This window comes from Saccostrea cucullata, unplaced genomic scaffold (assembly GCF_032062105.1).
Source record: "Saccostrea cucullata isolate Sc308-1 unplaced genomic scaffold, CSIRO_AGI_Scuc_v1 ctg81, whole genome shotgun sequence".
NCBI classification, from domain to species: domain Eukaryota; kingdom Metazoa; phylum Mollusca; class Bivalvia; order Ostreida; family Ostreidae; genus Saccostrea; species Saccostrea cuccullata.
Genome location: NW_026931903.1, coordinates 65,936 through 92,729, shown reverse-complemented (window position 1 = coordinate 92,729; position 26,794 = coordinate 65,936). Strand labels below are relative to the sequence as shown.

Below are 26,794 nucleotides of genomic sequence, written 5' to 3'. Positions count from 1 at the left end.
GAAAAAGCCTGATTCTGTTCAAAGCAACATCTTGTTAGATATATATAACCAAAACGTGTATAGATCATGTACTGCAAACACAATGTAAAAAAAATAACGAAAGTCATAGGCCAGATTAACATGTATCTACAATGTAATTTGTATCTGCAATGAGTAAAGAATCTGGAAACAATGAGAAAGAAAGTAGGCTAATTTGGGTGAATTAGGGTGTTAATTATTTAAGCTGAATAAAATTCTAAACATAAACATAACCCAATTTTGAATTCACTTCACAGAAACATTGAAAGGTGGTAGTCGGGCAAATCGGCAATTGGCAATGACCATTTTTTTTAGTACATCAAATATAAAAATTAATGTTTCACAACAGTGTTTTTGTATTGTTTGATAAATAACCACTTTTGATATACCACGGTATTCTTCTCTCCCAGTCACGATGTGCTGGTAGGTGACGAGTTTTACCAGTATCGCGGCATCTTTCTCGATACGTCATTACCGTTCTGGTTCATGTCATAGTTTAACAGTAAGAGACGTCTCACTTTATTACGGCCTTTACAGCACGAGAATATATTTATTTAAAAACATTAAATAAGGAAATATTAAAGGCCTAAAGTCAATTCAATCAAACGCATTTATAAACTATTTTCTTTTACTATATTTCTCTATGCACATATGAAATATTATTGTGGGTACAAAATAACAGGATTTCAAGTATTTCTCATATGTTCAGGCCCAATTCCTCTTGAACCGAAAAAACAAGGAAAAGAAGCACTTCGTGCAAAAGATAATAAAACAATAACTCAATCAGTACTATATCTATTCTATATTTTTCAACAATTAATAGACATCTGTTGCAAAATAATATCGTAAGACAAAATAAAAGCAAATCTGATGCTAAATCAGCACTTTTGATTTTCTATGTATAACAAACTACATATATGTAATTAGCATCCTGTCAAAAAATATAACTCGGTTGTGTCAAGAAAATAAATACACAGTAAAGAGAACTCAAAGGAGTCTTCTACGGAAGCCTCGGTAAACATTGAATTCAATTAGTAAGTTGAGCAGTACCGCTGACACGAGCGAAAAGGAATTAATATGTCCTGTTTAAAATGAAGCCAACAACTTGAAAAATAATTTGTAGATGGAGGACAAATGAAAACACAACACTGAAATAAAAACATAGAGTTGTCAAGGAGATATCACACATGTTTGTTAGCATTGTGACTTGAGAAACCATTGCGCGGTAGAATAGTTTTCAAAATACTTTTGCACGTCAAAATAAAAAAAATATATCGTTCAACCACATCAGGACATTGTCATAAGAAATTAAAGTAACAATTTAAGATGCTTTTGTTTTCACCCGATAATCATCATCAAATTCAGCATGTATGTCAGAGGATATGAATTTCTTAAGAACAGCACAGACGAAGTTTCAGGCATTTAATTTGTGTCTTTCTCTTTGAATTCTGTTTCCATTCATGATTTCGCCCAGGTAAACTACATAGGTGAAGTATTTGAGATAGGGTCCTATTTAGACCAGTTGTTGGCAAGTCACGGCTTCCCTTTGTCCGAGTAGTGGAAAGCAATTTACCTTTACAATCAAGAGAGCGTCAACAGACTTTAAACTGCAACTGATTTACAAAAGTGTTTAAGCTTTTGGTTTATTTGGTATTTTACATGTTTCATGCTGTCATTTTAATTCTGGTTTGGTAATGGTCACAAATTAAAAAAAAGCTTATATCAAATTTCCTCAATATACCTTTTACTTCCTTGTGTATATGTAAAAAAATAATTTTGATATGTACTCCAAAGTAAAAACAGAGTTTATTTGATTGTTATGTAATAAATTATGCTTTCCGCTGCAGATGGAGAGCCATTTTGTTACAGTTCACACCTGTGAGAGGAACTATCTCTTATGATGGCGAGATATCCCGAGTTATTGCAGGGGACCAGGGACCGATATTTTATGTACCGCATAGTGGCAGTGGTTGACCTTTAAATTTATTCTGAATTTTTTAAAAACATTCACCAGCGTCCATCTTTCCTTACAAAAGAACCTTTTTGAAAGTTTAAGGTATGTAAATTTAACTCCAGCCCCTTTTCCCGTGCTTCAGTACCTTTCAGAAGCCGTCAGCAATCAGTGAATGTTTCAAGATTTCAATGATAAAGATTTTTTTGTCACAATAAATGTTGTTTTAAAATAAGGTTTTGTAAGTGCAACGAATTTTAAGAAAAAGATTCAAAGATGTTTTAAAAGATAACATAAAAGCAAATGTAGACTTCTAAATAACTGCCACGAGCACATTTTGTGTATATATGTATACATACCAATGCGTAAACGTTCTCTTATGTAAGAGGTGCTAATTAAAATAAACAAAAAGAACAATAGAGCTCCATTTTAAGAATATGTGCAAGTACCATTCAACAGCCAGAGATTCACGCTCCACTGCAACTCATTCACCCAGATCAACCTCAATAAATTTTCTATTTACGTTGACTATGTGATCCAATTACGCGCAGTATCAATAGACCTGTGTATGTTTCGGGAGACCAGATTCACCTATATACCTGTAGAAGATGGACACACGCTGGGGGACCCTAGGAGGGGTCGTTCTCTTGCTGACTGAGCTCTGCACGGCGCAGAATACAGGTAATGCACACCTTTTGACTTCTAAATTACTTATATACTTTGAGATACAGTTTCACTTTACAGAGTCCATGAGTCTGGTCTTAAAACGGGAAATTTGACTTTAATATTTTCCATTAACGAGGAATCGTTAAATAATATTTTTGTACGATTGATGATTAATTTTTGTTTTGGGTTTTAAGGGGTTCAATAAACTATTGATCTGCAACAATTACCGGTGCGAAACTTATGAATGGCATTGTTCGCAATCAAAAGACCCCCAAGTCTTGCAGTTCCGGTCGTATTATTAACTTATTTAACCAAAATCCATTATACTCATCACAGAAAAAATTAACGAATATTACGTAATGTTTATGTTGTCTAGTACAATGTCTGAAAATGTTGTTTACCCCAATTCTAGAGAATTAAGCCAATGTTTGACCCTGCAATACCGGATATAAAATCCTCAGTTAACAGCCCAATAATTGATTATAGAATTCCACAATCTGATACAGTTCGATAACCCCAAGAATAGTTGTCCTTGCTTAATTTTTTTTGTCGAAACATAAAAAAAGAAAAGAATAAAACAAGCCTAAATATAGTGTCTATGCTTTTGCTAGATGTCTCTAATGTAATTGTTAACAATGATCAAGTCTGAAGAAATTAAGTTACAGTTATTGAACTTTGTTGGGATTAATTTTACAGTTGAGATGCTTGGGGACAAACTGGCATACCAAATTTTATGTAAATTAGAATTATACACTATCCTCTACATCTATATACAGCATAATTTACTAGTACATGTAGTTGAATTTTTTTCTCTTAATTCTTTATCTGTTGATAATTTAATTCCATTATGAAATGACGCATTTTTTGTTCACCTTGAGTAAATATTATATTCTTTTTATATAGAGTTCTAAAATTAGAAAATCGTACACTTTCTTGCGCATAAAAATCAAGGTAATAACCCAGATAGATGTTGTTAAACATAATACATACTACCCTATAAACTCCAATCACGAGAATTAAATTATATAAACATATACCTGTATTGAATTTCATTGAAGTACTAACATTTAAGTACATTCTCATTTATAAAATTAACTTCTTTGCATTTATTAGTAACTGGGTATTAGAATGTTTCCAAAATGGCCGACGTCACGTTCTTCTTGAACCTAATAAGTATATATATGTCTTGGCCTAACAATGTTTAAGTATTTTAGAAGATGAATAATCAACGTCAATACAAAAAAAAAAAATGGAAATGTAAATGTGTGTTAAAAGTTACCTATTGCACTCGACAATATAGATTAGAGCACATATCAAATATGCAAGGAAAGTACCGGGTATATATATATATATATATATTACTTTAAAAGTTTAGACTTTATCAAGTTAGGCTTATCTATAACAGTCAGGTTCAATCCAGCCGTTAGTGTGCTTACTTGAAAACAGTACTTTGTACATAACAGTAAGAGAATAACTCCCTTCTTCTGCGTAGGACTTTTGCTATTGTACAACAGAACCATTCTTTGTAACATTACATTTCATAATCTTCACAAGTTTTGGGTTTGACTTTTATCCTAATGTTTGACTTCATTTCCTTACAATTTTGTAATTGATAAAGGTACAGATTTCGTCATTTAAATTGTAACTTGAGACAGTCATTTTGTAAAGTAGTCACTTGAACGAGTAACAGATTTTCCCGTCGAACACTGCATGAGCCACAGACGCAATGTCCTAATTGTAGGTATTGCTTGCTTTAAAATAGTTGGTAGCCTATAAAACATCTACTGTGCTGAATGTTCTAAATCTGTTCGGTATATTTCTGTACAATTAAATGATGGGATATCGGTTACATTTTATTGCATTGTGCAAAAAGACATGAAGCAGTGGACCATGTGTCGTTGCTATCTTTTTTGGTTAAATGAAGACATACTTAAACAGTAAAATAATGAAATGTGATATGTTTACATGCATTTGTCTCGTCTGTATACTTTTAACAAACACTTAATCTCGTTAAACCATTATTTACACAATAAATTGTCTACAGATTTTCCCCTTTGCACGATCAGTACTAAAGTAAACAGCGAATGTTACCGGTTGACAAGGGGATTCTTTCTCCGCCTAGGCACTACACCTCTGATGTTTTCACAGGTCCATATTTGCTCTGCTGGCAAATTGCATTGTTCTATGGACTTTTGAGCTTTATTGCTGTTTGGTATCTTCATATTTTATTACATTATATTCACATATTTTTTAATTTTTTCTATTCTAATATCTTGACATATTTCCAAAACAGTTTTGCCAACACTCAGGATGCATGTTTTCAAATCCAGCTTTTGTAGAAACACCAGATTCGTTTAAGGCTTACCTTGACACGGGACGCCTCAATCAAAACCTACATCAATCAAAACCTACATCTGAGATAGTCATCTTTACACACCACTGATATAACTTAATATCATAATATTATTATCATTCAAATTTGTAAAATTGTAAAAATACCACATTTTTATAATATACATAAATAACAGGTGAAGGTGAAGGAGAAAGTGAAGATATTTAAAGAGAAAAATCACTGACTATCTTGTTTTCTTCATATTTTATTGGCATATTACACAGTTTGTTTCCTCTTAACCGTAAAAGGTCTCTGATAGCCAATTCAAATACTTGTTTTATATACCAGGTATTTTATATCTGCTTTTTAGATAATGTATGTAGTTTGCATCATGTACGATCGAAATACGACACCATGATATCCATATCTGACACAGAATATAAAGAATATTCCCTGATATATCTGACGCAGAAAAACATGTTTGATTTATTATCCTTAGAAACATATTACTAACAGCATAATACGACATTCCAGAAAAAAAAATATTTGATCTACGCAGTAAAGTGGAGTCAAGGAAGTTTTTTTTTCTGTTTAAATAAATGTACTTTTAGAATTAAACATTAAGAATAGAAATGAGATTTTACTTTTTTGCCCTGTAAAAATCGGGTTAATGGTCAACACATTTACTAAACGAGCGAGATTGTTTAAAACAACTAAAATAGCATCTTCATGCAGATATGATACAGAATGAGATGAAGGTATAAACAATGAGATACCAGACTTATGCTATCCCCTTTTCTTATAACTGTTTAAATAAATGTAATTAAATTTCTTTTAGTTTATATTGTAAAAAAAGTATTGTAAATGATAAAGGTATAAATCGAAATCACTAATATTATTTCTCACCAGTTAGTTAGTTTTATTTACTTGTAAAGAATTATTTTATTACAGTTATGATCTATTTCTTTTTTGAATTTTCATACATAATGTTTAGAAGAAAATGAATAGGCAAAAATGGATATTTTTGAGAATAAAAAACTATCTTTGTCTTATTCTCTGCTTGAGCAGATAATTATTTCTGAAACAACTTTAATTTTTTTTATTACGAAATATCAAAGATAAATAAAAATGAGTTATTTTAAATCTCGAAGTTCCATAGATTCCATTGAGAAGAAACAAATCCAGAGTTGTCTGATGTGAAAAACTGCGGCAAGCACAACAAAATATAAAATTATAATACACCCACTCGTAAAGCATTCTATTATTACATTAGAAAATTTCGCAAGTATGTCCGCAAGTGCCATTTAATATTTAGGATGCTGACAAGGAGCACATAGCGGGTGTGACCAGTCGGCAGGAGATACTCACTCCTCCATGGCAACTGATCCCATCTCTGATGTCTTGGAGATCCGTGTTTGCTCTGCTCTAATTTTGTATTGTTATCTCAATATATTTCATTATTTCAGAAATAAGGCCAATTTTTTTTTAATTGTTATCTCCGTATATTTCATTATTTCAGAAATATGGCCAAAATCTATTTGTTGCTATCTATACATTATATAGACAGGTTAAAACAATTATATTGATAATTTGAGATGTTTTGAGTTAATGATATATAATAATTACAAATATGAAGTTGAAATATATAAGTCAAGCATAGAGGTAAAAGTAAACAATAAAGTGATCGTGTGTATACATATTCAATATTGGGGAAACGTTTTTTAATGAATAGAACTTAATGGTAAACAAGACATTGTTTGTTAAGTAGAGCGGGACTATGTACAAAAATAACAGATTTTATAAACCTGAAACACACTTTTAGCGAACCCTTATAAGTGAAAAATATGTTTACCGAACTTTAAAAAAAACTTGGTGTTCCTCAGCAAATTTCTTAATGCACAGAAGAGACCCGATGAACTTAAACCGAAGATGCTCAGCGAACTCGAACACAATGATAGAGTTGCGAAATATTTCATTAAATATATATTTACATGTATATCCCGATATGTTGAGGTCTTAATATCTCATTGTTGCTGAATCCATCTTATCAAATTTGTTCTGGCAGATTTTTAACTTAGGATATTTTTTTCACTTTCCAAATACAGATAAATATATAAGTACATACTACATGTTATTTATTTGTGTACGCATCCCCAAAAAATATCACTGGTAATGGTTATTTTTTTTAAAATTAATTTAACCTTTAAATGAAGAGATAATTTGTAAAAACGTGATCTCATCTTCATAGTTACAAAATCCTAACAGTAATACGCGTACATATATCTATTTGCTTCCACAAATTTATATTTACAAATATCACTCATGAGAAAAGACTTGTGTAAGGATTTCTTTCTTTTTAAATCCAACAACGCTTTTAATACATGTGCATCTACCTTGCAATATACTCCCAGTAGTGTACTTTGTTTTTCATCTTAACAATGGTTTCCTAAGATGTCTTTTCTTATTGCACTTCGTCAATTTGTACCAGATTGTACATATAGAGGATTTAAACCAATAACAGTGTTTTATGATCAGCTGTAGGTAAAATGTTGATACATGTATATACAACCAAAGTTAAGTTTGATTTCTTTATCTCCATTTATCTGAGAGTGTACTTTACTTTTATGCCCCCGTTGGTCATTTGCAAAATTAGTTTGTTAAAACACATTCTGAATGCACAAACAAGTACTATGAAGTTGACATCAAAAAGATGCTTGAGTTTCTGATTGATAATATCTATATTGTTTTTGGAGACCAGGTCTTCCCTATTGGAATTCCGATGGGTACATGTACCAATTGCACCCAGTTATTACCAAACCTATTTTCTTATTCATATGAAGCAGAATTTGTGCAAAATTTTATGCGTGAAAAAAAAGAAAACACATGCTGTGGCCTTCAACTCAACATTTAGATATATCGAAGACGTATTGCCAATTAACAATAGCTATTTCCATTCCTATGTCGAAACGATATATCTTGGTGAGCTTGAGATAAAACATACCACAAAGTCTGACACATCTGTTTCATATTTGGATATTTTACTTGAAAAAGACTTTAATGGAAATCTAACAACCAAGCTCTATGATAAACGTGATGACTTTAACTTTTCTATCGTCAACTTCCCTTACCTACGCATCAATATACCTTCATCATCTGCATATGACGTTTATATAACTCAGTTGATTTAATATGCAAGAGCATGCTCTACGTATGAACAATTTCTAAAACTAGGTAAATTATTGTCAAACAAGTTGATGAAACAAGAATATCAGCAGACTCGTTTAAAATCATCATTCCGTAAGTTCTTTGGGCGATACAATGACCTTGTCAGCAAATACAATTTATCATTGAGTCAAATGCTGCTTGACGTTTTCCATACTAATTGTTAGTCTATTATTTATACACTGAATTGAGGACGGAATTTTCCGTTATTTTCCGATCAGGACAAGGAGCACACGGTATACTTCATTCTTTTCATTTTGTACTGTGTCAACTTGCGAGATGACAAACTTCAGAATGACGTATTACAACTAGCATATATGAAACATTATATTTTTAACATTCAGTTTTGAAGAAGATAATCTTTATTTTAGAACAAAGAGCATCGTGAAATTTTAGCTTAGATTTATTTTGAATTAAGGGCATTCGACAAATCCCATTATTAGGTACATTCATCATGAAAATCTTGTCTGTTTTCGTAGATATCAGATAAAGTTATGATTGTTAATGTCATAGTCGCAAATACAATGAATTACGTCCTTTATAAGATAAGATTTTGTTTAGAAAGATAAACTAACATTTTAGAAACATTTTTCCTTTTTGGATAATGTAAGCGTTCCACATGTAGACGCATGGTTCACACTTTTCATTTTGATTACAACTCTGTTTTTTGAAATTATATGGAGATAACAAACGGTTATAAAGCTCATAATTTCATTGAAACAATGCAAAATGGGAGCAAAGCACACACGGGCCTCTAAAGACCTCAGAGGTGCGATCAGGTGCCATGGAGAAGTAAGCTTCCTCTGTTAATCAGTCACATATCTGTGTGCTCCTTATTATGATCGGGTAAATGAAAAAGGTCTTAAAAAATTCGGTGTGCAAATAATGACCCAACAATCATTATGACAAACGAAATCGTCTTGAATATATTGCTAAAAAGTCATTATATCGGATTAATAATATCAATCAGCATTCGATTTTAACATAAACATTAACATATAACCAGAGTGTCGATATATTTGTGATTAGGGTACATTGCTACAAAAAGAAGAGAAGATGACAATATAAAAGTTTTAAATTTATTACGTTTATCATAAAGTTTTATTTTTAGACCAAATGTCTATTTCTAATAAAGTATGAAATATAAACAGATACGCATATCCGAATTTTTGGATATTTTTTTTATTTCAAGTTCAAAGGGATATACATGTCACACATCAGCGTATGTTTAGAAATGAATATTGTTTTTTATAAAACGTCATCAATATGTCTGAAACATATAGAGATAACGAACATTATTCAAGATCAAAAGTCCATATTAAACAATACAAAATAGGAGCAGAGCAAACACAGACCTCCAGAACATCAGAGGTGAGATCAATGGCCATGGAGGAATGAGCATCCCCTGCGACTGGTCACACCCACCGTGTGCTCCTTGTCATGACCGGTAAATAACGGAAAAATCCTTCGTCAATTCAGTGTATAAATAATGGACAATTAGTATGAAAAACGTCAGTCATCATTGACTCAATCATAAATTGTATTTGCTGACAAGGTCATTACCAGTTTATCAAAAACAAAACTTACGAAATGATGACTTTCAACGAGACTGTAGATAATTCTTGTTTCATCAACTTGTTTATCAATAACTTACCTCGTATAAGAGATAGTTCATACGTAGAGCAAAATTGCTTGAAATTTTTAAGTATCTACAACTGATTCATACCACTTCTTGAATATATTGTTGCACAGTACTCTTGAAGTTTTTCCTTCACTACTGTTAATATCTTAGCGAGGAGTAAAGAAAGAGGCTATGTCGAACATTTACTGGAACCCGCTATGTATCTTTGTAAGGATTCTTGTGAAGTATCGGAATCCAATATATGTATGGTAGTTCAAATTTGTTTTGATCCTTTGGGGTATTAAAAATATTCAAAACTAACATATGTTTTTTGAAGAATTTCTTCCTTAGAAAGGGAATGTTGCATTGAAGGCAAATGCAAAAGTCGTCTCTTTTTCATTTAGATTTTGATAAGTTTCCCTTTATACGAATACAAAAATGTGCGTGTTAATAACGGTACACTATTGGTACCTAATTAGAATTCTGGCAGATTGTTGGAAAACTTGATCTCCAAAAACTACATAAATATTGTCAGTCAGAAACTCAATCATTTTGTAATATTAGCTTTAGAGTACTTATGTGTTCACTCAGTTGTTTTAACAAAATATATTTTGCAAATGACCAATAACGAGGTAAGTACAATTACAAATTACATTAAAAAGACAGTTTAGGACATTAAACAGTCCAGGACAATTACTGTCATACTGTTTACTAACTGAATTGTAAATTATTACCAGGTTTATTTTTTCAGGTTTAGTTGTGTCAGATTTACCAAGCTCTTCATGGTATAATGGAGGAATGACCACATTTGAAGGCTACATCAACCAGTTCTCCAAAAACCAAAAACCCCAAGAACACACAATGGCATTTAGATTTTACGACTTTGAAATAATGAGCATGGAGTGGGACGGAAACAACACGTTATATTTCATGGAGGGTTTATCTAAAGCTATTTTCAAACTAGAATATTTTAATATATGGATGAACCATTCCCTCTTTGGATGGGTGTATGAGGTCCACGGCGGGATATCTTATACTATATCCAGTAGAATAGCTTTTGATCACGTATCGAGGAATATGTATTGGACAGATGCGTTATATAACTGGATAGCTGTGCAGCCAGTGGACGCTAATGATAATTCTGTGTATAAGGTTCTTATAAGTGAGCAACTTTCAACACCTGGGGCCATTGCAGTGGATCCGAACAATGGGTTAGTTATTCATTACTCTTGCCAAACTTAAGTAATAAGTAAAAGTGTATGTGATGTATTTTTTGGATATAATTTTTATTATCCTTTGACATACAAAAAACGTGTACATGGTATTCTAAAAGTCGATACACTCTGTTATATATAATTTTAATATGACGTGTTTAATTTACTCTTTTCTGATAGTGCGAATGCTTATCGCACAAACACACAAACGACAAAAACAAGAATAATGTTAAAAGAACATGCTTTTAAAGTAACTATGTCTTTGTTTTCAGATATCTGTTTTGGTCAAATAATGAAGCAACTGCCTTCATAGAACGTTCCGACTTGTCTGGAAAGAACAGACAGATAATAGTTAGGAACCTTCTATGGGTTCCTGATATGAAATGTGACCCTGATCCCACCCAAAGGACTTTATACTGGGCAGACAATTATAGGAATACACTGGAAAGCAGTGATTACAATGGCGGGAATCGGAAAGTTATCTACCGTTCGAGGAACATCAATTTATTCATCACGAATATTGTAGTGTACAGGGTATGTGTTTTGAAATTCATTGTTTGTATGTTGTTTAACGTCCCTCTTGAGAATTTTTCACTCATATGGAGACGACAAAATTCAGTTTAGAAATTCTAGCATCTCAAATTTTCGTCCATGAACAGATTTATCCGTGAAGGAGATAAACGACGTTTCTATCATTAATCTTTTTTATATCAATTATCAGAATGTGATTTGTGCCACTGAGTACGACGATGAGTTGGTCTTCTGTGTTGGGATTGAGACAAATCAGGAGACGTGGAGAAATGAATTCACCTGGGAAGTTCCCTGGGGGCTGACGGCACTCACAGACAAAACGACCACCTCTACAAGTAAGCACCACATTACTGTGAATGTATATACAAACACATTCATGGTCAAATACATTTTATGATGGTGGAAGCTTTAACTACATTTTATTGCGACCAATTACAACTCAGAATCGGATTATAACTGTAACGATGTATATATATGAATTCATGGTTAAGGCCAACTGACATTAAAAATCTTCCGTTATGGGTTTCACAGTGAAGAGTTAATTAACCCTGAATTTCAGGAAGAATTGTAAAAGCAATATATAAATTTACTTTTCTTTCATTCTATATATTTCCACTTTTAAAATAATTTCCTTTATTTGGGAAACAATAATCTCGAAACTTATACATTTAAGTTAATAATCTACTGAAGTTAAGGTTTGCACGCTATATCTTTGAAGCTAACGAATTGACCAGCTGTTAACTTAAGAATGACGTTTACTCAGGTTTCAGGGGACAGGAAGAAAATGTTATAAAGTGCAATATGTTAAATTAAGCTATAGGTATACAATGTGCGATTAGCCCCTTCACGGTAACTGCAGTACTACACTTTTTTCAGGGCAAAATAATAACGTTTGGTGATGCTTTTGTTGAGAGATAATTAAATGACGTAAATTTAACAATTACTTTTACGTCATATTTCATTACACTATATCATTTTGCCCTGCAAAAGAGCACCGCAGTTACCGTGAAACGATCCATAGGGTATTTAGCTCACCTGAGCCGAAGGCTCAAGTGAGCTTTTCTGATCACATTTTGTCCGTCGTCCGTCCGTCCGTCTGTCTGTCCGTCTGTCTATCTGTCCGTCTGTCTGTCTGTCTGTCTGTCTGTCTGTCCGTCCGTCTGTAAACTTTTCACATTTTCGACTTCTTCTCAAGAACCACTGGGTCAATTTTGACCAAACTTAGTACAAAGCATCCTTGGGTGAAGGGAAATTTAAATTGTTAAAATGAAGGGCCAAGTCCCCTCACAAGGGGATTGATTGATTGATTGTATGTTGTTTAACGTCCCTCTCGAGAATTTTTCACTCATATGGAGACGCCACCACTTGCCGGTGGAGGGCTACAAATTTTGTCCTATGCTCGGCACTCAGGGCCTTCGAGCAGTGTGGGATCTTTTTCGTGCCAGCACCCACTACGACACGGGGCCTCGGTTTATACAGTCTCATCCGAAGGACCGGCCTCCACGTCCCGCAGTGGGATTCGAACCCGCGACGTACGGATTGACTTCTTACTTCGCGACTCTAGAGCAGACGCTCTTACCACTGCGCCACGCGGGCGACTCCTCACAAGGGGAGATAATCAAGAAAAGACAAAAATAGGGTGGGGTCATTAAAAAATCTTCTTCTCAAGAACCACTGCGCCAATAAGGCTGAAACTTATGTGGAAGCACCCTGGGATAGTGTAGATTCTAAATTGTTCAAATCATGACCCCCGGGGGTTGGGCGGGGCCACAATGGGGAATCAAAGTTTTACATAGAAATATATAGGAAAAATCTTTCAAAATCTTCTTCTCAAGACCCACTGGGCCAGAAAAGCTGAAACTGATGCGGGAGCACCCCGTGGGTAGTGTAGAATCTAAATTGTTCAAATCGTGACCCCCGGGGGTAGGGCGGGGCCACAATGGGGAATCAACATTTTACATAGAAATATAAAGGAAAAATCTTTGAAAATCTTCTCAAGAACCACTGGACCAGAAAAGCTGAAACTTATGTGGAAGCACCCTTGGGTAGTGTAGAATCTAAATTGTTCAAATCATGACCCCCGGGGGTAGGGCGGGGCCACAATGGGGAATCAAAATTTTACATAGAAATATATAGGAAAAATCTTTGAAAATCTTCTCAAGAACCACTGGACCAGAAAAGCTGAAACTTATGTGGAAGCATCCTTGGTAGTGTAGATTTCAAATTGTGTAAATTATGATCTTTGGGGTAGGGTGGGGTCACAATATGTATTACAAGGGGGAAATCTGGTAAGAACAATATGACAAAAGATTCTCAGGTGAGCTATGTGGCCCATGGGCCTCTTGTTTGTTCTTATTAGCGGAATATTTTGTAGTAAACTTCATCCTTAAGTAATTTTTTTACTAAACCAATTTATTAAAAATATATTTATCATTCATTGATGTAATGACACTGTGAAGGACATGCAGCTGAATGCGTTACCTGCAAATGAGGTTGTTTTTTTTTGGGGGGGGACTTTTTAAAACCATATTGTTCTATACGTAGACCCATGCCAAAACGAAGGCTGTGAGCACATCTGTACAAACTCAGCCAGCGGAGCCGTCTGTCATTGTAAAGAAGGATATACTCTAAATCCAGACAACAAATCTTGTAATGGTAATGTATCCTATGCCAAATACTGTGAAATCGCAAATTTTCGTAGGTGTTTAATTTCCGTTGTTTTCGAGGTATGACGAGACTCACGAATTCATGCCCACCACGAAGTGTAAAATGTTACATACATATGTACTCATTAATTCTTGATCCACGAATTCAAATCCCCACAAACAGAGAGAATTTCCGAAAACCACGAAAATCTGACCCCACGGAAATATGTGATTTTACAGTATACAAATAAATGTTTTTATCAATTGTTAATAATTAAATGATATGTTTTCCCATAAATGTAACATTTTCTCTTATGTATTCCAGCATCCCATTCAGCGCACGGCAAAGCGATAATATTTTCCAGCCAGAACTTACTGTGCTCATTGGATGCCCGAATAATCACGTATCTAACTCCAAATGTTTCCTGTTTCTTAACTTGGGACAAAACCATAACACACATAGCCGTGGCAGCTAATGACTCCAAAGTTATATTTGCCGCTGGAGACGAAATCGTGTTGTATGATTTAGTGACCAATCAAAACATGTCTTTGGCTTCCACTGGAAATGTTTCTGGTACGTTCTTATAATAGCTCAGTTAAATTAGTCTGTGATCACAAATAACATTTCCCTATATAAGCTCAGTTAAATTAGTCAGTGATCACAAATAACATTTCCTTATAATAGCTCAGTTAAATTAGTCTGTGATCACAAATAACATTTCGTTAAATACCGGCGATGTTGGGAAAGAAATTAAGAAAAGACACAAAGAACTTAATGATGTTTATCTTTTTCGTTTTATATATAGATATCATTTTGCAAATATTGAAATTTAAAGTTGTTTGGGTCTTCTGTTTCAGTTGCACAATCTTATGGTGATTCTCTTCTGTTTCTTTTTAATTTTTAAATTTTTTAACTCCTGGACATTCATGCACATTGTTGCCTTGATTATTATAAGCAGTTGTTCATATACTTGTTTGTTTGTTGTTTATCTCTTCTTTATCTTGAACATCAAGCAAACGACACTTTCTACAAATCACTTGAGAGTTGTGGATATGGATCATCTGGCTTTATCAAGACAAACTCCCCAGTTCAGATGTCTTTCTCCTTTCATTGCCTTTGAAATTAATATTTTTTTCCTTTAGGATTGGTCTATTCGTGGATTGGCGATGACATATTTTGGTCCGAATCTGATACGGGAAAGATTAAGGTGATGTCACTGAACAGTGACACAAAAACCGACTACACAATCTTTACAAGACTTAGCAGTCCCCGGGATTTAGCTATTGATCCACACAATAAGTAAATAATTTACGTTCTGCAATTAACAGTTTATACCGTATAAGCGGAAATTTTAGCGAGACGCAAATTTAGCGATTTGTCCTTAAAAACTGGTAATTTATTTTTAGCGAGATGTTATTTTAGCGATTTTAAAATGCACATTTAAGAGCTATTACAAATAATACGCAGTTAATTTTTAACGATATTCAATTTTAGCGATCCCGGCAACCTCGGTAATAATGCCAAAATTAAATCCTCGCTAAAATTTCTACTTATACGGTAGTTCATTATTTTTTTTCAATCATTGAATCCAAAATATTATATTGGTAGAGACACAACTAACATGTTATTGGTGTCTATGGTTTTGCTCACTTTTTGCGAGTCTTAAAATGATAGTCGACACACCTTAGGAATTCTGTAATGAAACAGGTGAAGACGGAGAACACATTGACTCGATCTCAAGCATCCACAAAAGACATAAACAAGCGATTAAGTCATTAAACATCCGAAAAAAATCAAAAAGTGGTGCTAGGTGCCCAGGGGGAGCAAGTATCCCCCGCTAACCGACTACACCCGCAGTAAGCATTGGTCTTGTAGATATAACACCCACCCATCAGATGAAACGTTTTTATGAAACACCTCAACCAAAATATGACTTTGTCTTAGGTTTTTTTTTTAAATTCATTATAGCGACTGTATGATTTACGGAATGTTCATTTTAAACGAGGTTGAAATTTGTACATCAACGTATCTTTCAGTAGCCTGCCATATTGCTATATTGATCGAATTCAGAGCATGCTCGTGAGATTAAGTTTGGAGATATGAATATCATATACAGATGATAATGGTATTTTATTATGTAAGTAAAGACTTTCGATGGAAAGGCATCTTCTTTGTTATAAAATGTAGTTGTTTATTGGCCCTTTTCGTTGTAGTCAGTAAAACACCCAAACATGAAACTGGTGTGAGAGAGTCTTTGGTGTCTTTCATTTCAAATTCACTGAGAATCGGCATATCAATTGAAATAACCACTGTTAAATTAAGCTTTAAAATGGAAATAGGTAGAAATTCTTCTTATTGAAGGATATGGAAATAACGAACAGTATTTAATATCAAAGTCCATGAAACAATACAAAATAGGAGCAGAGCAAACACGGACCTCCGAAACGTCAGGGTGGGATTCTAATATAACATCCCTGCTATTATATTTTATTACTTTTATATGTATGCTCATAGTGACTGACTAAGAAAGCAAGTTATTTAAAAAAAATCATATGAGAACAAAATGTTAGAATCAGAGAAGGCGTAACATTTAATAGTTTTCAATTCAATTTTTCCTTTGTTTTTTTTAAAGAAAAAACATTTGCGTAAGCAGCGAATTACATTTTGTGTACAACATGTTTTTATTTTTTTTTTCAGTAAACTTTATTGGATATCATTTGACGCCAATTCTATGCTGCAAATTGAATCTGGAAATCTAATTGGAGGACAACGAGCAACGAAACAGACTCATCTTTACTCCAACCCTTCGGGTCTGTTCTACGATGTTAAACTTAATATGTAAGCCATGATTGTCAATTGTCATATAATCTTTTGGTTGTGACGGTGGGAGGATTTTGTTTTCGACAAATTCTTCGTCTTAGTCGTATGACTTAATATGAAAAATTAAGGACATCTTTATTTGAAAAAATAAAGCAGGATACATATTTGAAGTTAAAAACTAAGAATTTTTCACAATAACATAATCTTACAAACATAGAAATATATAAAAAAAAATTTATGTGAAACGTTTATTAAAGACATAAGCGTCATTTCTGCAACAAAAAGCTTCATCCCCTTACTCCACTGCGAGTAATGAATAATTTTTTGTAGCAACGGTGAATTAGTTGAGAATAAGTTATCTACATATGATTATCTTCATCCACAGATTATTTTGGATAAGCAATAAGAGATTAACATATCTGAGTGAAAATAATAAATTCCACACCCCAACCGCACATTTATTGGGACCAGACACAATGCTACTGATTTACAATGTAAGTAACACTATCAAACCTGAATTTTGAAATTGAATGAATAATTAATGTTTTATTGGTCACTGCTGATAAAACATACAACATGATTTATTAATATCGTTGCTGTTTTTTGTTAAATATCCATAAAAATACCGAGTTTGATGATAGCACAGAGATAGCAAGTGTATTACTAGCAATGTTATAAGAATTAGAGAAAATGGCTTTTTTCAACATTTATTTCCCAGACCTACAACAATGAGCTGGTGATATGTAGGGCAGCTACACATAATTATACATCTAATACAATGAACAGGTATATCAATTAAGCTGTATTGAAAATAAATCAAATGATATATATTTATATAAATAGGATATCACTTTTGGTGAGAATGTCACAAAGGACTATTTTTAATCGAAGGATCTCGAATGACTGCAAGTTAAACTTTCAGTGAGTAGGAGATACTCTCTAGAATGGCCACAACGAAACTTCGCTCGCATTGGCATCATAGAAGGTGTTCTTAATAACGCAGTGGGACTTTCAGTGAGTAGGAGATACTCCCTGAAAGGCCATGTGTATCCGTTAACGACTAAACTTTTTTTTACACATTCGCTCGCATTGTCATCATTCAACATATCATAAAAACATGCATTACTTTTGATATGTTTTTAAGTAACGTCAAAACATCAGAAATCGTACGGAAAAACATCTTAATATACATGTATATCATACACCTGATCCCGCCTCTGATGTTTTGAAGGTCCGTGTTTGCTCTGTTCCTGTTTTGTATTATTTTATGGATTTTTATCATGAATACTGTTCGTTATCTTCATATGTTTCACTAGCAATATCTTGGAATCTACAAATTATTACGTTAATTCAGTAGTCTTAATTCTACTTGAAAAAGTTGCGATAACTTAGACAAAATACATAAAGAAAAAATGAAAGAAATTAAGGATTTCATACATTTGTGAATTATGTCTATAGATTAAAGGAATTCCTAATAGTTTCTGGTTTATAAATATGACAGCAAAATTATCAGAAAAAGTCCATAATTTTAATGAAGCATGGTGATTAAATAAATACTTATCATTAGATTCAGTTTCTGATTACTGTAATTTAGATGCCACTTGGAATGCAACTTTATGAGCATCATTTCATTTCCTGCAGAATCAAAGAATTTCAGTTAAGCAAATCAAATTTTTCTTTATCCTATTGTAGGATTATTCCATCAGTACTAAAGGGAATAACTCTTTCAGAGTTTATAATTTGTACCACGAAGATGATGTAAATTATCCAATTGTACGCGGTATCCAGGAAATAACTGCCATATCTATAATGGACCCAACATTGCAACCAAAAGAAGAAAGTAAGATATGTCAAATGAGTTTAATTTTAATCAACAGTTTATATAAAAATATCTTAAAAGAAAATGGAATATTGGAATGTAAACAGAACATCAAAAACAAGATAGTTAATTGCATAGGATACTCTGAAAAACTTTAATTCTGGGATTCATTGAAAAGCATTTTGATCTTTTTCCAAGGTAATAACACATATTTATAATAACAATAAAAGTTTAAATGTCCCCCTCTCTTACCTTACGGATTCCATGGTAATGACCAACACATGATTTTTTGTGATGAACAAGAATAACTTGTAAACCTTACCAAAATATTTGTTGATAGCAAACATGCATGTTTTTTGAAATTCAAAAACAACCTTTTCACCTTCGAGCATTTTAAAAGAAAAAAAATAGTTTACATTTGAATAATAATGACTGTTTACTTTTCTTAATGATAGACAAATGTGACGTAAGCAATGGAGGATGCGAGCAGATCTGTGTACCATCAGGATCCGATGCCGTGTGTGAGTGTGGATTTGGTTTTGTGCTTCAGGGGGATAAACACAACTGCACAACAAGTACGGCTTCATACAGCAGTTAACAGCAAAACAAACAAGTCAGGATAATTTAAAGATAGAATTATTTTAAAGCTCGATTAGTACAATATTCTGCATATTTTACTGTTTCAGCAATAAAGAGAAATAATTTAATGAAATGCTGTGAATCATGATTTATTCCTGACAACATCATTTTGCTTAATTACGCGAGACCATTTGTTCGAGATTTTTTTTTCTTGCGTTTATTTGTATAAGTTCAGACTATATATAGCAAAAGAAAACATGACTAAATCAACGAATATTATAGCAGACTGATTAAAAACAAATGACAATCTCGCGAAAATAAGGAATTGCGAATATTAAGTGATCTACAGTAAAATTTATTAACTATAATAAACAATAAAAGAAAAAGAAAAAAATAGAGAATATAGAATACTTATCAATAAAATGTCAATTTCACCCGTTATATTTCAAACGCTACCTCAGTTTTTGATCATTCATTATAGGAGCATTAGTTGATAATTTTGCTGTTGCTGTGGACTTTAACCATGGAATGATATACCAGATATCCCTGAATGACAACCCACCACTTAAGGCGGTGTCCGCACTGGACATTCCTCAACCGGCCGACCCCCTCGCCGCTGTTTACTACAATAACAGTGTGTTCTGGTCAGACTATATGGATGATCAAATTCTAAAAACCAAACTGAACAGTAACATCACGGAAATCGTGTACTCACCGGGTGAGGTTATACATTAAGGCAGTGTCTATATTCTAGGCATTTTATTTTTAAAAAAAAACTAGCATAGTGTTAACAGAGTTAAACGAGAATTTGCAAATTTTGATCAGTGCATCCCTAACAAAAAATACTATAGTAAACTTAAGTTAAAGTTTTGACCATAGTTAATCAAAGTTCCAAAGTTTTAACCATAGTAATTAAATCAAAGTTCCAAAGTTTTCAATATAGTAAATCAAAGTTCCAAAGTTTTCTCTATAATAACATGAGTAAATCAAAGTTTCAACGTGTTTTTTTTTTATTATTTTAACATCATCCTGTGTATTTTTGTTTATTTTTTTTATTATTCAGCCGTTTTAAGCGGTTGGATATGGAGTTGGTTGGGGTTCGTTTTTGCTGTACATCTTAATTCAAAAATGCAAAGTCGTCAATTCAAAATCATTTTTTTAAACAAAAAAAAATGTTGACTGTATTTGATGAAGCAGATATTCTGATTCTGAAAAAACATAAATTTTATTTTCTAATATATTATTTTTTCTCCATAAATGAGACTTACCTTACATCTGCATAACATCAAATTAAATAGATTTTAAAGATTTTTTGGCACGAGACAACCTTTACATTAAAATTCATTTCTTATACCTTGTTTTCTTAGGGAAAGGATCATTTTTGGGTTTTTATTTTTTAACCTTGAAATATCATAAAATATAAAGAATGGGGAAAAAAACTTAGTTTTTATTAATTTTAACCTTGAAATATTATAAAATGTAAAGAATGGGAATAAAAAACCAAGTACTTATTAAAAGTTTCAAAGTTTTTAAGAAAATCAAAGTTTTAAAGTTTTCACTATTGTAAATCAAAGTTCCAAGTTTTCATCATAGTAAATCAAAGTTCCAAAGTTTTCCCCATAGTAAATCAAAGTTCCAAAGTTTTTACTTTGATACTATAATTAACTATAGTTAACTTTATTTACTATAGTTTACTATAGTATTTTTTGTTGGGATAAGGCAATTAGATTAGCATTTATTACATGGGTTGTCGTCAATACTAGGTATTTTAATAAAGACGTATTTTTTTCAGCTAATTACATTGTATACAGCCTTGCCGTGGACCATTCCACCGGGAACATTTACTACACGGGTTACCCTTATACGTGGACGATTGCGTATTCACGTATTGGTGTGGTCCATTATAAGTCTCACAGACATAAAACCATCCTCAACAGGATCGATAAAGCCTATAGTCTGGCTCTTCATCCTGCCAAAGGGTAATTCATCTTCTTCCTATTTAATTTCAAAAAAATAAAACATATAGAGATAAGATAATGTTAATATATCAAGAAGATGCAGAAGATTTAAATATTTTCAAACCTCGATATCTCTAAGTCGATTGCACCAAAAGACTTTGAAATATCCAGTGTCTGAAGATTTTTGAGATAAAGAAAATGATTGGTAATTCGAAATCACTGACATGATTATAAGAGTTTATGATATTTTTAATAAATGTATCTCAAATGTCTCACATATACAATTGTAGTTGTTACTTTTTACAGATATGTTTTCTGGATAGACGGGGAAGGATCAGTCGGGAGAGCTAATATGGATGGCACCGACCCACTTTTACTCGTAGCTTATGGAATGATAGCACCAAATTCCATCACAATAGATTATACAGGTTCACAATTTATCATTTTATTTCTTGAATTAAAAATCAAAAGAACATCAATGAATATTGATTATTTTCTTTTGATGATTTTACTTCAGTAGAGTTTGCCCATTTATACAATTGAACAGGTTATAGACTTTCTGAGGTTAAGCACAGTTTGTTATCTCCACCATTTAACATTAGTACAGTTATCAAATAAATATAGAGTCCATGTCTCCTAGTTGATTCAATAAGCAAGCATATGCTATGCATATAAAAGATTTTTAAAAATGGAGTAGGATGTTGACAATTAAGATGGTGATAGAAGGATATAAAACATTTCTCTTTCATGTGGCATTTAGCAAATTCTATCACTGATAAAATCGCCGAATTTCTTACTAATTGTTTAGGTTTTATTTTCACAAATTAAAATCATTTACGGATATTTACGTTTCCCTGCTCACACAGCGAGTGTTCCTGAATAACACCTCCGATGTTTTAGAGGTCTGCGAAGGTTCTATTTCTAGTTTGTAACAATTCAATGGACCTCTGAGCTTGGTTACTGTTTGTTCATATTCAGTAAACATTAAGTAACAATTTTTAATTTTACGATTTATTCCTAGCTAGGGCTTTTATAAAACAAGATTGGATTTTATTTGGGAGTTTCTTTGCCAGTTCAATTTACATTGTATTTAGCCAAATTTTGAACATTTAGCAAGTTCATTTATTAAACTGGATTGTCATTCATAAAATTTGACACCTTGCTTAAAATAAATTATTATTATATGTATGGCCATATCCCTTTGCTTTTCTCTTTTCAGATAACAAGGTTTACTACATTGACAATGACAGAATTAATTCTATGAACGTTGATGGCACCAATAGAAAAACGCTTCATGTGAACTCTTTAGCTGGATTTGCACACCTTGCCATCAGTGGAGATTACGTTTACGCTACGGCCACTCATAAACAGTAGGTCTCTCACAAATTTTAATGAATGATTCATAAAAAAAAAGATAACGCTAAATAATGATGGATAAGTAACAAAAATATTATAATCTATAAATCTTATGTGTATTTTTAAATAAAAACTTATGTCTTTGAAACATTGGAGCTTTTAGTAAATAGGCCTACTTTCAACTCCATGATACCGGTATATTATTGAGACTTAAATGAAATTTATGACAACTGTTTTGAGTATAGTTTAAATTAATGTGAAATGTAATGTAACATGACTCATTCTAATTTTCACACTTTGACTCTGTGATTATCATACATTGAAAGTACGTGTAGTACAGAACCAATAATTATGTTTAATTTTAGAGAAATTATAAAGATAAACAAAGCGTCATCTGTGGTAATGGTAGGATGGATGACACCTGTAGCTGAGTTTGGTCGACTAGAAACAATCAGTGTTTACAGACAAACTGATGTACGGTCAGGTAATTGTTGACCAATCAGTGTGTACAGACAAACTGAAGTACAGTATATTATAGGCTAGAGACAATACAGAACCATGTAAGATAACTGATCAAGCTACCAGACTGAGGATAATTAATTATTACAGCCAAAACTTTTGACAATCTGATAGATTGAATATTACATGTAAATTTTGAAGGAAAAACAATATAATAGGAATGTATTGATTGAGTGTGTATATTGTTATACAGTCAGGTAAGTTATAGACTAGAGAATCTATATACAGAAAAATGGATACAGTCAGGAATGTAATGAATAAAATAAGTATCTATATTGAATGTTTTAAAGTGTACCCTTAAGAAAAAGAGAGTAATTTTTTATATACTACTGAAATTTAAAATGAATTAATTAATTTCACAATAAAATTTTTATACAGTCCATCCAAAATGTTCCGTAAATAACGGGCTTTGTAGCACGTTTTGTTTCCCACTGCCTAATTCCCGTCGTTCCTGTGGGTGTCCAGATGGTGTAACTCTATTGGATGATCAGAGAACATGCAGTGGAGGTAAGAATTGGTCAATTTAATCTAATCAGAAAAATGATCCTTAAATTATTGAAGAATTCCTAACTTTACGATGCAACCAATGCTCTTTTTCTGTAAAAGCTATCAAAGAAACTTATTTCAAAAGTTCGATTTTAATATTTCTATCAAAGTGTTTAAAACTACATTTTCCAAGAGCTACATATATTGATTTGCTTCTAGTATCATAAGAAAAAAAGAAAAAAATGAATATTTTCTAATAAGATCTGTACATGGCTTCAGTTGTATGGTTGTATAAAAGAAACAAAAGATGAAAATTTTTCTTATAATTAACTCCTTCTGACCTAATTATGGTTTAATTCGGATTTTTATAGTCCAGATATGTAAAATGGCAATATTACATGGTCGCTTTACAAGCACGTGCAGTGGGTATGTGAACTCTTCCTGTGACTACGAGTGTAATACTGGATATGAAAAAGCATTAAGCGGAAAATTAACTTGCAACGAACACTTAAACTGGATGCAACAAAAATCCGTAGACCCCAACACACTTTGTACGTATATTGAATTTAGATTTCTTATTTTTAGATTTCCTCTCTTAAAATTTATTATATATGCTTCATTTCCTCGTAAAAGATTTTAATGAGATGTTTCTTTAAAAAAAATATATCCACTTTCTTCATTCTGTGGCATTTAATTTAACGCTTTGTAGTAAATAGCTACCTGGTATAAATAGTAGTGAATGAAAAGTACGGATTTGAAATGCTGTAAAAATGATGAAATATTGTAAAAATGATGAAATAGCTGAAACTTAAGTTAGAATATGTATAATGAGCCCTCTTTAATATAATCATTTTATGACAAATCACTTATCTAGATTAGACTAAAACAATCCATTATTTATTTCTATGGTTTTGGATAACAAACTCAAAATAAATGTACACATTTCAGCCTACATCCGTATTCAATTTTTTTCCCTTGACACTTTCCAATTGTATTCATCCATTCAATTAAATTAATTTCACTTTCAAAAACGGGTTCTCTCATTTAACCAAATGAATCCTATTTGGAATCGAAATTTTACTTGGATTAATTTTTTTTTTATAAAAAAAGAAGTTTTACACAGAAAATGTGTCTCTTTTTCAGTGTTCTTGAAGGGGATATATTTTTTTTCTTTCAAAAATGTTACCGACACTAATGTGAAAACAATAGTCATGTGAAAACAATAAATACCAAATACATGCATTGCAGATATATTCAAAAATGTTACCGACACTAATGTGAAAATAATAGTCAAGAGTGTCTAAAGATTACGATCGAAATACCAAATACATGCATTGCAGATATATTCAACTATATGTTATACTGACTGTAATAGAAATAGATCAAAATTACTTATAATTATTACTTATAATCATGAATATATAACTGTAAAATCACATATTGTCGAGGGGTCAAATTATGGCAGTTTGAGAAAAATAAATTTGTTAATGTTGGGTTTGATTTCGTGGTTGAAGAATTTTTCAATAGTAATATTTGTGAAGATAAACATTTTGTGGTTGACATAAATGTTTGGATCTCTTCATACCTTAAGACCAACGACAATTTAACCCCCACGAAAATAGTGATTTCACAGTAGTTGTACTATTTAGCCTCAGTTGAAATTAATACAAAGTATAGTTTGCTTTTCCATACCTATATAGGTAAAGCAATACCCACCACCCTTGTGGCCACAACACAACCCACTACTACTACTGCTACCTCAAGTACGTCATTCCACCAACTAACTCTGCTTTATGTATATATAAATCAGATACATAACTAGCATATATGTTATGAAGTGGTTAAAATTGAGCTATTTGATAAAACTTACCTGTATGAAACAAATAGAAAGGAATTTAGAACCACCCCTTGTATTCTTCTAGGTATTCCTTCTGGTACTAAATTACCGCCAGGAATTAAACCTGCCGCGCAGACGCAGGACGCGGGAGCTGGCGTCAGTTCTGGGACGTTTGCTGCCGTCATTATCGTCATCATTCTGATATTCATCGTTATCATCGTCGGAATCGTCTACTTCATGTATAGAAGGTATCCCTGAAACATTTTAACATAGTTGCATAATTTTAAAATGTTAAAGTTACTCAGTTCTTACATATATGCTTACAATCTTCTCTGTCATACATTTGTATTTCAATTCATTAGAAAAGTTAACAATTAACTTCAGGTTTATTCTAGCTAAGATCTGATGCACATTACTTAGATCAAGATCATGATTGATCTATAAGATGAATCAAATTGGTTTAAACGACACAATTTTCTGATGATATTTCTAATGATATTGCATTCTCTTTTATGTCACTTTATATGGTGATAATTTAAGTAAATACATACATATAAGAACATATAACAAGACTGTTATCATTTACTTCAGATAATAATTCAGAAGAAATTTTTGATTTTTTTTAAATGCTCAAATATTTATTTTGATATATCCTTTCAGGAGGAACGCTAACATGTTTAGTCATGCAAAGTTTGTCAATTCCCCGAACGTTCCAGATATTTCTGTGAACAATGATGCTCCCGTAGATGACCGGTACACGTCTATCGGCGACATACACCAGCCGACGACGGGTCCAGGCCAGGCCGGGATGGAAAACCCCCTCTATAAAGTCAGAAACGAGACTCCAGATAAGGATAACGCTACCAATACCATGTCAGAGCAAGGCTTCAAATCAGTTGACATGACAACTTATAAATATTAGAAGGGCTTGTGTTAAGAGTGTTGTTCAAAGCAATATGTGATCACATACATCTCTGTTATGAATATTGATGTATGGTTCTATGATTCCTATTTTTGCATGAGTTATTAATTTTTTTTTATTCCTGTCATTGAAAATTTACACAACTACGCAGATTTTAGATGTTCATATATTCGCATGTCAATACCTGTTTTCCCTCTTAAAAGCAAATAGGGGCACTATATTCCAAATTCTTTAATGGAGAGATTTTCAGCTCAAATGTAACCATATTTAAGATGAATGTCATTGAGAAATGTGAAA

The 26,794-nt window shown here is 32.5% G+C and overlaps 1 protein-coding gene across 2 annotated transcripts; it reads left to right on the top strand.

Annotated features, from left to right (window-relative positions):
• The first annotated feature begins 2,413 nt into the window (after positions 1 to 2,413).
• Positions 2,414 to 26,794, top strand: LOC134233976 (low-density lipoprotein receptor-related protein 6-like). 2 transcript variants are annotated; one of them, XM_062716028.1, is made up of 21 exons: positions 2,414 to 2,650; positions 10,562 to 11,021; positions 11,297 to 11,558; positions 11,746 to 11,890; positions 14,100 to 14,210; positions 14,526 to 14,774; positions 15,344 to 15,500; positions 16,899 to 17,039; positions 17,407 to 17,515; positions 18,714 to 18,861; positions 19,296 to 19,415; positions 19,901 to 20,137; positions 21,212 to 21,398; positions 21,684 to 21,805; positions 22,597 to 22,747; positions 23,099 to 23,217; positions 23,631 to 23,759; positions 24,110 to 24,289; positions 25,439 to 25,501; positions 25,661 to 25,823; positions 26,236 to 26,794. In XM_062716028.1, exons 1-21 carry the CDS (start codon positions 2,578 to 2,580, stop codon positions 26,495 to 26,497), a joined length of 3,588 nt encoding a protein of 1,195 aa, XP_062572012.1. In that variant the 5' UTR covers positions 2,414 to 2,577; the 3' UTR covers positions 26,498 to 26,794. The 2 variants fall into 2 exon arrangements, with proteins under 2 accessions (XP_062572012.1, XP_062572013.1); XM_062716029.1 differs by lacking the exon at positions 25,439 to 25,501 and having other exon boundaries at positions 2,417 to 2,650.

Excerpts from the sequence above, each read along its gene's own strand:
- LOC134233976 (XM_062716028.1), top strand. The coding sequence starts at position 2,578 with ATGGACACACGCTGGGGGACCCTAGGAGGGGTCGTTCTCTTGCTGACT. Across the intron at positions 15,501-16,898 it reads GCTATTGATCCACACAATAA|TAAACTTTATTGGATATCAT; the intron begins GTAAATAATTTA and ends TTTTTTTTTCAG. Across the intron at positions 18,862-19,295 it reads ATTGCAACCAAAAGAAGAAA|ACAAATGTGACGTAAGCAAT; the intron begins GTAAGATATGTC and ends TCTTAATGATAG.